The following is a 13,614-nucleotide window of genomic DNA, read 5'->3' on the forward strand; positions in this document are numbered from 1 at the left end:
AGCCTGGAGTCTACCTGAATTTCTCTCTCCTTCTCCCTCTGCCTATACTGTCTCCCCAGCCCCCCACTTGCGCTCTCTCCCTTTCACGTAAGTAAAAAAATAAATCTTTAATGAAAAAAAATGTTCCCTAGAAAGCAACAGATAATTTCTTTTTACCCTTTGCATTTTATGTGTTGTTTTTCTTCCTTTCCTAGATTACAAAATCTAAGAACAGTGCTCGGCAGCTAGTATATGCCTAGTAAATATCATTTTGAATGAATGAATATATGTTTATTTAAAAGTTGGAACTAGGATCATTCCTCACATATATGTTTTCTGCTGTTTTAAAGTTTATGTATTTATATCATGAGCATTCCTTTATGTCACTAAAGCTGTTTGGAGTCGAGAGGCAACGAGCCGTCATTGAAGGTTTATAAGCAATGGTTGACATTGACCCATTGGCTTATGAGCCATGTTGATCTCATTCTGGCCCATATTCTCTGCATTACCCATAAAGACTGCATCATACAAATATTTCCACATCTCCTCCTCCCATCCTGCCCTTGGAGAATTGTGTTGTAGCTACTACAGTTTTTATTTTGAAGATGATTGGATATGACTTTTTTTTTGAGCCTGCTCATGTTGCTCAGTTGTCCAAAGTAGTTGCAGTCGTGTGATGCGCCCGCTCCCTTTCCCCCGGGGTTGGGGCTGCTACCTCATCCCCAAAAGATGTATTGCTTCATGAGATCAGCTTACAGCAAACCATGCACAGATAACTTTTCAAACATTTAATTGTAATACTTCCATGCTTAAATCACCAAATTGGCCTTGGAAAATATGCAATCTCTTCAAATTACATTCTCTTTTAACTCAGAATTTACAATATAACAGGGCAGTCTGTATACTTAAGATGTTTGAAAATGGGTGCATAAAAATGGCCTTGATTTACAGGATTTTCTATTTTTTAAAAAGTACAATATTGTAGATGCAACAAATAATGAAAATCAGCTGTGTAATGTGCCTTTTTACCTGTATTGCACATAACATAATTGGGTGTAGAGGGGACTTAGCGGTTATATTAGTTTCCTAGGGCTCCTGTGACAAAGTATCACAAACTTGGTGGCTGAAAACAACAGAAAGGTATTCTCTCACATTTCCAATGTTAAAGTGTTAGCAAGGCCATGCCCTTTGAGCTCTCTGAGACTCAGGGTAGAGTACTTCCTTGCTTTTTCCTAGCCTCTGGTAATGACCAGCAACCCTTGACATTCCTTGGCTTGTAGCTACACACTCCAATCTCTGCCTCTGTTGTCACATGACATTCTTCCTGTGTGTCTCTGTCTTCATATGGCATTTTTCTCATCTTAGAAGGACAACAGGCATATTGAATTAGGACCCACCTGCATGGCCTCATCTTAACTTGATTACATCTTCAAAGACTGTATTTACAAATAAGATTATATTCACAAATATGGGGGTGGAGTTGAGGACTTCAATGTATCTTCTGAGGCGAATAATTCAATCCATAACGAGGGGCATCTAGTCTACGTCTCTCCTGGACACATGAATCTGCTTTACAAGATCTGTTCAATCTTAAGACTTAGTACAATGCACAACAGTCAGTTTGAATCAAAACCAGGTACCTGGGGTAAGGGCAGGAAAAGGATCCTGGCAACAGATCTTCCCATACCCCCAAGAGTGAGATAGTTGCTGTTGAAACTGATCTAGCTATAGAAATTGGTTGGAAACCTGGATGGTTAAGATAAAATCTAAAAAAAAGTGCTGTGGGGAAAGTCAGGTGCTGAGCAGAGTGGTGGGGAATCCAGGTGGTGGCAAATATTCTGGAGGTAGATGAATGGGATGGTCATCACCCTCTAGATCATCACTGGTCAATAGAAGTACAGAGAGAGTCATATTTGTGGTTTTCGATTTTCTAGTAGTCATAAAAGTAAAAAGAAATAGGGAAATTAACTATATTTTATTTAACCCAATAGATCCAAAATATTATCATTTCAATGTCATTGGTATAAAAAATATTAAGACATTTTGCTTCCCTTTTTCTCCCCATACTAAGTCTCCAAAATCCAAAGTGCATTTCATATGTGCAGCACATCACTAGCCACCTTTCAAGTGCATGATAGCCATAGGTATTAGAGTGCTCTAGGTTCTATTTTTTTAAAATTTTTATTTATTTATGATAGTCACACAGAGAAAGAGAGGGGCAGAGACACAGGCAGAGGGAGAAGCAGGCTCCATGCACTGGGAGCCCGACGTGGGATTCGATCCCAGGTCTCCAGGATGGCGCCCTGGGCCAAAGGCAGGCGCCAAACCGCTGCGCCACCCAGAGATCCCCTGCTCTAGGTTCTAGAAGTGTTACCCCTCAGGGGTAGGATCCAAGCCACAGGCTGGGTTGTAGGTAAGACTCATTTCTGGGGAAGAACCTTGGCAGAAGCAAAGCAGATAATCAAGGATATGTGGAGAAGAGTTTAGGACAGTCCGACGAGGGAAAGGTGTGGACACAAAGTGAACACAAGGGACAGAGACCCACTTAAACTTGCTTAACTACGGGTGGGGTGGTTGTTCTGCACAGCAAGATCCGTTGGAAATGAATTGTAAGAAGTCATTTGTGGGCCAGGAGTACAGGCCGGAATTCTGTTAGACAATCATTCTCTTTGTCTCCCTCTTCAGGGTTATGAAACCACTTATTCTCACTTTGGTTTGTCTGCTTTGTTAGGCTCTTTCTACACACTCATTTCCTCTTTTATTTATCTACTTGAACTTTAAAATGTCTTTCTCAGCACCTAGCCCTACCACCTCTAACCCAGCCACACACCACATGCTTAGTCCCCCACTGTTCCCATTTCATGTTCCAAGGACAGAAAATCTGATTGGCCTATTGGTGAAGTCATTCCATAGCCAGGAGGCCAAGCTCACCCAGTACAAACAGGGCCACCAAGGCTCATCCCTGATGTCAGGCAGTAAGTTCTCACAGTGGGTTCTCTCCATCAGTAGCATTAGAAATGTAAATTCATGAGCCCCACCGGAATCTATTGAGTTAGGATTTCTGGGGGATGAGCATTGAACATAATGCTAGAGCAGTAGATGGGGGGCAGATTCCTTCAGAAGAGGAAAAGGGTAGGGACTACCATTGTAGGCAAGAGTGAGGTGAGTGGCCTCCACCTGGAGAAACACAGGCCCCAGGTGTGACCTCAGTTTCCATCGGTGGGAGCCGGGTCTGCTGGGAGGGGGTCAGGGGAGGGGTCATAGAGAACAGCTTGGAATGTGACCTAATTCTAAACTATGTCAGAACAGGACTGCACTTGTGGGTTTTTCATAAACCTAACTTAGAGAACCTAGGACAGGCAGAGGCAGAGAGGAAATGAGTGGAGATAGGGGAAGAGAGGGTCAGGTTAACAACTGTGAGTACATGGGGGTTCTGCTTAGCCGCTTCATTAGTGATAAGCTGATTTGAAGGGAGCTAGAACTAAGTATTACATTAAATTAAATTCATGATATTTTAAACATTAAAAGAAAGTTGAATTTTAAGCAGTGGCAGAAACTGCTGAGTGCCTGATGTTTGCTTTTTTCCATGGTGCATAAACTGTATTAAATTTGAAATTCACACTACAAAAATAGCTTCACAGGAGTTCCATTATTAACATAACCTTACCTCGGACAGATTTTTTATTACTGGAGACAACTCTTCTATGTAAAAAATATATTAATGGCTGGAGCAGAAGAAAAATACCAACTACAGATGGTAAGCATTTTCTTGCAAAGTCACATCAAATTTAACATTAGCCTTGGAAAACAGAAACATGTTTTAAACAAAAGGTTTTAAATATTCTTATAACCATGTGTAGATTTTCACCTCTGGTCTGGGATACCATCATAAAGAGTGCAAGTTTCAGTGATTAAAATATGTTAATAAAAAAGTTTAAAACTTTTGCTCCAAAATGCTATTTAATGAGTTGTTGTTACAGGATTTTCATTGGAAGTTTCTACTAAGTGGCATTTATGGAAAAAGACTTATTAGTATGAAATAGTATGAAGTTAGTAAACTTGAGGCAGATGCCTGCAATAATGATTTGATAAAAGGTGCACAATTTTACCGAAGGCAAATTAGAAGTCATAAGGGAATAGAAAAGCTTTGAAAAGATTTTCTGCAATTCCCATGCCCGCTATAGATATATATAGGTATGATTTATATTGGAAGTGGATTTCTATTTTAGGAAGAAAGAAAAGGGTGAATTCCCTAAGGATTGTTTTTCCTGCCTTTTTCTCAAGCTAATGTCTAAAAGTGTTGCCCTGATGAAGCAATGCTATACATGTAATGCTGAAATTTAACCTAATGGAAGTTTAGCTCCCCTTAACTGTATGAATGATTTTAAAGTGTTATTCTTATCTGAATCTTTTGTTTTAAAGGAGATTTAAACCTATACATAGGCAAGCCTAAACAGAGTCCTCCTCTGCATGTTAAGCAGCTATACATTTTCCCCACACCGTCTCTTACATATTTGAAGGTACTGCTTTAAACTTCTCAACAGGTAGTCTCCCCAGCTCCCCCAACACTGTTCTCAAATCCTAACTTCTATTGCTTAATACAAAGCTACAAATTATGTTAGTGCGTGGTTGGGGACAAAGTGTGTGCCATAAGAGTAAGGCAAATGTGTACGTATCTGTCAATTTGCTAATTTTCTTGCCATTGTCCCTCCAGTCTTTTAAATTGTGTTAGCAGCCGTTGTTCAAATTGGTCAGGTTACCTTCAGAGCTCCTGTAGTACAAAGAATCATTTCTAAGGGAACTTATTCACTGCTTTGCACATAGTAGGCAATCAGTATTTGAATTTGAATGCATTTCTAGCACCGTCCTTTGAATTTCTAGCCTAACTCGTAGAACTTTATGAAATTTTGGAGTACTTTAATTGTAGGGTGGGAGGCAGGCTGATGAGATGCTCTTGGAGGTAACTTCGTCTGGAGAATGAAGAGACATTACTGATAAATTAAAAGTAATGGCTGACACTGAATTAGCATTAAAACGTATTAGATTTTATTAAACATTTAAAATGGCATTAATAACAGCCTTCAGCAAAACTAACAAAGCACATAAAAAAATCCCCCCATTGTTATTCTTAGTTTTCATTGTCCTAGATCTTTTTGCATGCATACGACTTTTTTTTAATTTTTTTTAAATTTATTTATGATAGTCATAGAGAGAGAGAGAGAGAGAGAGAGAGAGAAAAGCAGAGGGAGAAGCAGGCTCCATGCACCGGGAGCCCGATGTGGGATTCGATCCCGGGTCTCCAGGATCGCGCCCTGGGCCAAAGGCAGGCGCCAAACCGCTGCGCCACCCAGGGATCCCCATACGACTTTTTGATGTGCTTTTAAACTTTATTTGTAAACTCTTCCATATTATATGATCTTCATAATTGCCATTTAAATGGCTGCATAAAAATCGATGCGGATGATGTAATACAGTTCACCATTAGGCTGTTCCCTCATTCCCCCTTTTGTTATTAACCGAACTTTTCAAAGAAACATCTTCTGTCTTAATATATATGTATAAAAAAAAATTCCCAAGAGTGCAATTACAGGGTCAAATGGCAAGGTACACTTATTTTTATTTCATTTTCTATCTCTTTTTTTCTTCCCGAGATAACGAGATACAGTTCTGTATGAAAAGCTTTTCAAACACTGCTCTCCAAGGCTTATCTTGATAATAATCCTTTAAGGTATTATTATCAATCGCCTATCCTCCGAGATGCAGCTGGAAAAAGAGCCGGAGCGGGCAGGTAACCTGATCTCGTCCACCAGGTGAGTCCAGGATGGAGGTGGCAGCCGGGATACTAGGAGCACAACACCGCAGGGGGGTTGCAGGGGCGCCTGGTGTGGGAATCGTGGCTCTTCCCTCACCCCAGCGACGCTGAATTCCCCGAGGGCAGGGGGCTCGGTTCCAACCTCGCTCGCTCCAGCCCCCTAGAGCGCCGTGCACGCAGTGGGCATCGAAGAGGTGCAGTCGGCGTCGCACGGACAAAAGCTCTCCCTTCAGTGGGCTGGACACCAAGCCCCTCCTGGTGCCACCGAGCTCGGCGCCGCCACTTTCTTCCTTTCGCCGGCTGTCTCCACCAAGTTCCGCGTGGGACCCTCGGCGGCGGCGGCGAGCTCCCCCGCCCTTCTCCGCCCTTCCCCGCCTGCGCCCAGGCCCGCCCGGGCCCCGCGCCCCGCGCCCCGCGCCCTCGCGCCCCCGCGCCCCGGGCACCCAGCGCGCGCCCGCCCGCCCGCCAGGCCCCGCCCCGCCGGCCCCGCCTCCCGTCTCCTCCCCGCCCCCCGGAGCCGACGAGTGGCGGCGGCGGCCCCAGGACCCGGTTCCCTCAGACAAGAGGGCGGGTGGAGGAGGAAGCGGCCGAGCCCCGAGTCCTGCTCCGGCGCCGCCGAGCGCCGCCCGCCTCGGCCGAGCAGCGCCGGCGGCTCCTCCTGGGCCTCGCCGAGCCGAGGGGAGGGACGGGCGGAGGCGGCCGCGGGCGGGCGGCGGGGGCGCGGGCGCGGGCGGAGGCGGCGCGGCCGGCCGCGGCTGCCGCTTTGTTGTGCGGCCCGGGCCGAGGAAGGAGAAGTGGGAGGAGGGGGGAGCTCGGCGTCCCGCTCCCTCCGCGGCTCATGGCGACGACGCTCGGCACATCCGGGACCCTCCGGCCGTGGCGGCCGCGGCGCCGGCTGCTCGGGCCCCAGCCCCGGCCGCTGTGGTGACTCCGCCGCGCCTCGCCGTCGCCCCCGCCCCGCCCGCCCGCCGGCCCCGGGCCCCGCGCCGCGGCCGCAGCCCCGCCGCCGCCGCCGCCGCCGCCGCCGCCGCAGCAGCAGCCCCGCCGCCGCCGCCGCCGCCGCGCCGCCCCCGCCGCCGGGGACATGTCTAACCCCGGGGGCCGGAGGAACGGGCCCGTCAAGCTGCGCCTGACAGGTGAGGGGAGCCGAGGGGGGCGGCCGCGGGGCGGGCGAGCCGGCGGGGGGTGCCTGTGGCCTTGGGAAGGGCCAGGGTCGTGATCAATGGTGAGCCGGGGGTCGGGGACGGGGGAAGGCCTAGTTCAGGGAGAGGAGTGGCAACGGGCTCGCCCCGCTCGGGAGGTTCGGGAGCGAGCCGACCGGTGTCGGGGTCTTTTGTTGAGGGGCGGGCTGCCCGGTGGGACGCGCGGGCTGACTGGAGGTCGGCGCGCGCTGGCCGAGGAGCACGGCTCTCCGCGGGGCTGCCGCCCAGGTGGGGTCGTCGAGGGGGCGACGAGCTCCCGTGGCGGGGATTGTTGAATCCGGCCGCTGACTGCGCGCAGTAAACACTCCTTAAAGATGGAGCGCTTAACGGGAGGGTGTGTGTGTGTGTGTGTGTGTGTGTGTGTGAGAGAGTGTGTGTTCCCTGGTAACTTGTTCGCCCACTGTGCCCGCCTGCAAGACCTTCACTCTCCGCCGCCGGCCGCTGCGGCCGGTGCCACACACCTGAAACGCAAGTCCTTGGGAAGGGGGAGGAGACCGAGGTGGATTTTTTTTTTTTTTTTTTTTTTTTTCCGGTGTGTCCGCCTGCTCCGCCGACTCTGGCTCATTGTACACTCTGTGTTTTGGAAGTGTTTGATTGTAGGGTAGCATGTTTTGGGTTGTTCCTTGTAGGCCGCAGAACTTGTGTCTCACTACTAACTCCAGACCTGCTCTAAGAACACACTTTTTTTTTTTTTTTTGAGGGTACGTTTCGAAGTATGTGCTCATACAAATTTGCAAGGGAAGTTTTGTCTCTTCTCCCCTCCTCCCCTTTCCTTTTCTAAATGGAAAAGAATGTATGGAGGGGTTCCTAGGTAGAAGGCTTCTTTCTCTCTTGCAAAATGTTTCTGATTCAGAGTGCATTAAATCTTTAACGTTACAGGTACATTTTGCTGACACAGTGCCGTTTTTTGGTGTTCTTACATGGTCGTGTCACCTCATCTTAAGGACAGATTACTTTTGGTTTGAAAAGTGGAATTGAAATCACTGTCGCTCTCCCAGTTTCACCATTCAGTATTATCCGCGTCGATGTTTGGATGTGTGGTGAGAAAAATGGTTTTCCTTAGAGGTTGTGTGTGTGTGTGTGTATGTGTGTGCACGCGCGTGTGAGAATAAACTGTAATTATGTTTGCCTACACTAGACATTGAGATTTATATGGACTAATTTTGTAATTGAATGCTTGTGTGTCACATCCCAGTCCACTGGCTGAACTTTGCAGATTAAAACTTGCAGTGAATTTGGTATTTGAGAATTTAGTCTGACTGTAAATTGGCTGCGATTTTAAAAATATATGACTTGTACGACAGTTTTACTTTCTCTAGGGAAAAATTGCAAAGAATCATGAACTGAGTGGTTCTTAATGGAAAACCTGGGTTAGGGATCCCCTCCCCCCCCCACTACCGTTGCCCCCATTCAGTTTCCTTTGGAAACCTTTATAAGGGATCTTTGTTGCTTTAGGGTTTATCTACTGATGCTCTTCTCTGGAATCAGTCCCGTGGTGGTGATCACAGAAAGAACCTGTGATTCTAGGTGTTCAAAAAACCTCAGAAATAGGCTGTTGACCATTTACTTCCTTCTAGGCTATGTGCATCATGAGAAAATGAAGGAGAAAACAGGTATTTCGGAGGTTTTTTTTTTTTTTTTAGATATAATGAGTTTGAAATTTTTAAAAGATCTTAATGTGTTTATTTGTGGTTTCCTTACAGTCTATGATACATTATAAAAATCCATGAGTAAACTTAGGAGAAAAGATGACACCTCTTTTTTTTGGGGGGGGAGAGGGAACACTGGGCTAAATTTATAGAGTGATTTTGTATTTTTAGATTTTTCTGTGGAATATTAAATACACTGTGTCCCCTTAATTGTAAAAGCAGTTTGAGGTACTCTCAGTTTTTGAAAACCATTGAGAATTTGTCTCTGTCATATTTTAAGAAAAAGCTATTCAGATATTAAAAACATTGCCCTCTCCTTTTTGGTTATATTTGGTGGATTCTGTTTTGCCAGGAAAGTTAACTTATATTTTCTCATTTTTGTCCATTTACAAATTAGATGGTATAGATTTTAACAAATAGATTTCAAGAGCTGGATTCAATTAGCAGCTTTTTAGGACATAAACATTAAAGGGTTAGATGGAAAAGATTGTTTTGACTGACTGGATAAATGACAGGGCTGTGTTTGATGTGCGTCCAGGAATTGGTCTGGAGCTGGTGCCCAACTTTTCAGTCCATCTTGAGAAGCCAAATAAAATATTTAACCTAGGCCTCGTTTTGTTTGAAAAAAAAAAAAAAGTTGATTCTTTGTTAAGACCTTAAGAAATGTTTGGCATACCTTTAGACTAAGTGTTTAACAGTTCATTTAGATCCGGGTTCCATAATAAGGAAAATTACTTAAAAAAAAAAAAAAAAAGACACATCCCACAGTGAATTTTTATTTGGTTTACAATACACTTGGACTGTAAGATGCTTTAAAATTATTGTTCTTTGCCTTAAGTCAGTATCATACTAGTATTTTAAGTTTATATAAAATGTCTTTGATTCCATGGTGCTTTATGAACTGTAGTCAATTCTATCTTTAACATAGAGTTGTCCCTTTACTGAAAGGTATAAACAGTTTTTACGTGATGACACACACACATACAGTCACACATACACACAGGCTGGAGAAGAAATATTTGAGCCATGAGATCTCTGCCCACGACAAATATTATTAGACTTTTCCATGTATTATTCCTTAGCCCACACTTACCTAGTGAACTGTTTGGTGTTTTTGATGCTAAGGAGGTAGGGTTAATTTAATCCCACATTTGAGATTCCTCAGGCCATTGGTAGTTAAAATCTGATTTGGTCCATCAAGTACTTTGGTTGTTCTTAATGACACATTAACAATCATTAAAAGCGGCTGTATGGTAAAGCTATCAATTTCAACTGTTATTTCTATAGGAAATTGATTATAAAATATAAAATTTGTATTCATTGTACTTATGAATATCTGATATAAGCTTTTCTTACAATGCTTTGGATAGAAAACATCCTTTGAATTTGGTTACAGTAAAAAATTGGGGTAAATTTTTTATATCCTTGTTGTTTTTTGAAAACCAAAATCTTGAAAAAGCAGTTTAGTATAATTTCTTTTTTTTTTAAATTTTATTTATTTATTCATGAGAGACACCGATTGAGAGAGAGAGAGGCAGAGACACAGGCAGAGGAAGAAGCAGGCTCCATGCAGGGAGCCCGATGTGTGGGACTCGATCCCGGGTCTCCAGGATCACGCCCTGGGCCGAAGGCAGGCACTAAACCACTAAGCCACCCAGGGATTTCTAATATTTAAATTTCTTGGATATGGAGAAAGATTACTTCTCTAGAACATTTATTGCAGGCCTTTTTGTAACCTAAATGTTTTTGTATGCTGTTCTTCATGTATTAATTTATAAAACCCTTGGCAGTAATGAGGTTAACCTTGTCTATAGCTAAAGGAAAATCAACTTTAAAAGTCTCACTTTAGGGCAGCCCGGGTGGCTCAGTGGTTTAGCGCTGCCTTCAGCCCAGGGCCTGATCCTGGAGACGCGGGATCGAGTCCCATGTCAGGTTCCCTGCATGGAGCCTGCTTCTCCCTCTGGCTGTGTCTCTGCCTCTCTCTCTCTTTCTCTGTCTCTCATGAATAAATAAATAAAATATTTAAAAAATACATAAAAGTCTCACTTTAGATATGCTGGTATCTTAGTATTGTTTTTACTGTGTATTTTATGGATTCAAGGCTTTATTTTTTTATTTTTATTTTTATTTTTTTGGATTCAAGGCTTTAAAAATTACAATTTGATTATATCTCATGGGCTTCTAAGTAGGGGTGTTAGTGATTTGAATGTCCCCAATTCATTTTATTTGCTTGGTTTTTGAGGAGGAAGCTAATGTGGCTTAAGCTCCTTCCTCTTGTCTGTTCTAGTCTAACACTCAGACATGCTGTGGAACCTGCCTAGGTGCTGCATGTAGTTTGGTTTTCATGGCTGAGAAAAGGGTGTGTGTATGTATTAAAATCACGGATTCTACTTTTTTTTTCCCTATTGGTTGAACTGTAACTATCATATTCTACCATGTCACTTATTTTGTTTATCATTTAGCATATTTAGCATGTAACTCAATTTTCAAGGTAAACAAAGGCCACACTTTAGGCACACAAGATTTTTTATTGTAGCCATTTTTGATGTCTTTTATAGATTGTGAAGGCTTTTTTTTTTTTTTAAAGATTTATTTATTTATTTATTCAGAGAGAGAGAGAGAGAGAGAGGCGAGACACAGGCAGAGGGAGAAGCAGGCTCCATGCAGGGAGCCTGACGTGACTCGATCCTGGGTCTCCAGGATCACACCCCGGGCTGCAGGCGGTGCTAAACCACTGCGCCACCGCGGCTGCCCAGATTGTGAAGGCTTTTAAAGATGTACAATATCCTACTTTTTCCAAATAGACCATATTTAACAGAACTTAATGTTTTATTTATGATTTAGTATCATTATGAATATAAATTACTGTCTGTTGTAATGTGTAGTAAAAGAATATCATGGTGTATAGAGAGAACTTTGACGCTGGCTATATGGTGATAAGTCATTTAACTCCATTCTTACTGCTTTTTCTCTTTTTTACTCTCATTTTTTTTTACTGTTACTTTTATTCTAAGAATGCTGGACCCTTGAAATACACTGTTGTAATCAGCACTGTTGTGTGTTTCTGTATGGACTGACATGTATTGAATGCTTATTAAGTGCCAGACACTGTCTTAAGTTTATATCTGTTACCACTTTTAATCTGCAATAGCTCTAAGAGGTAGTAAGTACATGTTGGAATCCTAAATTGTCTGTCTAGAAAGCTTGTTACAATGTCTAAGATTTTGTGTGGAAAAATAAAATAAATATATCCCATGTATTTGGAATTACCCTTGGCCCTTGAGATTCACGGTCATCTTTTAAGGTTCAACTCAAGGCTTACCCTTATCCCTAGAACTTTCCTTGACCTGAGTAGGCCTTTCCTCTGTGACGAAGAGGCTCTTCCTCTGGTATCAGATCTAACTCAATGAAGGATATTTGTTGTTTCTATGCTGTAAGCTCTAAGGAGCCAGAATCTTTGTTTCGGCATGGATTAAGAGTTTTTGGCATTTTATTGAATGGATGCTGGAGACAAAGAAGTAATTCTCTGTAGTTCTATATGTGTTCTTTGTGGCTAAAGCACTAAGTATGAGTGGCAAGAGATGAGTCTATAGACAGGGACCAACCCAATTTGGAACTTACTATATTTTGCCAAGGTGTTTGATTTTTTTTTTTTAAAGATTTTATTTATTTATTCATGATAGAGAGAGAGAGAGAGGCAGAGACACAAGCAGGCTCCATGCAGGGAGCCCGATGCGGGACTCGATCCCGGGACTCCAGGATCGAGCTCTGGGACAAAGGCAAGCGCCAAACTGCTGAGCCACCCAGGGATCCCAGATTTTCTTTTTTTTTTTTTTTTTTTTTTAAGGTGGGGGAACCATTGAAGGATTTTAAGCTTTGATATTTAGAAACATTATCTTGGGGCAGTGGGGAGGATAGACTGGGGTGGGAACTGTGAAGACTGATTTTTCTTTTCAAGGATTTTATTTATTTGAGAGGGAGGGAGAGAGAGAGAGAGAGAGAGGGCGCGCAGAGGGAGAGGGAGAAGCAGCCTCCCTGCTGAGCAGGATACTGGACATGGGGCTCTATCCCAACACTCTAGGATCATGATCTGAGCCCAAGGCAGATGCTCAACTGACTGAGCCACGCAGGTGTGCCCCCAAAGATTGATTTTAGGATAACCAGTTAAGGGGATACTACATAACAACTATTATTGTTACTTTTTTTTTCTTGTTACAACTTTTACTTCTAAAATTTTAATTGCAGATAATTGCTGTAAACATCTTAATATGGATAACTTTTTAAAAAGGATTATTTTTCTAGGATATTTCCACAGAAAGAGTGCTCTTGTGGGGGCACCTGGGTGGCTCAGTCTGTTAAGCCTCCAACTCTTGATTTTGGCAGAGGTCATGATCTTAAAAGTCCTGGGATCAAGCCAGGCGTAGAGGCCCAGAGTCAGGCTCTGAGCTCAGTCTTAAGTCTGCTTGAGGAGTCTTTTTCTTGCTGTCCCTCTCCTTGCTCACATGGTCTCTCTCTAAAATAAATACATCTTAAAAAAAAAAAAAGTGCTATTATGTTATGGAGTGTGGATCTTTTCTAAGTTCTTTATTAATTCTTCCTCAGGCTGCTTCCTATAAGAATTGTGCGTATATATAGGGCAGCAGTAAATAAATAAATGTACCTTCTTACTATCCTGTTACAAGCATTGGCTCTTGTTTTTACATTTTTTTCCTAATTCCATAGAAATATAGTTTTTCAACATTGTGAAGTTGAATATTTTCCTATTTTTTTTCTTTTAGTTGACTTATTTGGCCTTGTCCTACTTACCTGTTAGGACGTTCATGTTTTTTCTTATTGATCTGCCTGAGAATTAAAAATGTTAATCTGTTGTTAGATTTGCTACAAATGTTTTCCCCAATCTGTTATTTGACTCTTAATTTTGACCATTTTTGGACATCAGAAATTTGTTATTTTAGGAGTCAAATCTGTTAAA

The 13,614-nt window shown here is 43.2% G+C and overlaps 1 protein-coding gene across 1 annotated transcript in view; it reads left to right on the top strand.

Annotated features, from left to right (window-relative positions):
• Positions 1 to 6,824: 6,824 nt before the first annotated feature.
• Positions 6,825 to 13,614, top strand: part of SMURF2 (SMAD specific E3 ubiquitin protein ligase 2) — a 122,793-nt gene continuing 116,003 nt past the window's right edge. The window contains exon 1 of the mRNA XM_038546847.1: positions 6,825 to 6,927. Coding sequence (XP_038402775.1) covers positions 6,876 to 6,927 — 52 coding nt within the window. The 5' untranslated portion in view covers positions 6,825 to 6,875. The remainder of the gene's footprint in view (positions 6,928 to 13,614) is intronic.

The sequence above is a fragment of the Canis lupus genome, chromosome 9, assembly GCF_011100685.1.
Source record: "Canis lupus familiaris isolate Mischka breed German Shepherd chromosome 9, alternate assembly UU_Cfam_GSD_1.0, whole genome shotgun sequence".
NCBI classification, from domain to species: Eukaryota; Metazoa; Chordata; class Mammalia; order Carnivora; family Canidae; genus Canis; species Canis lupus.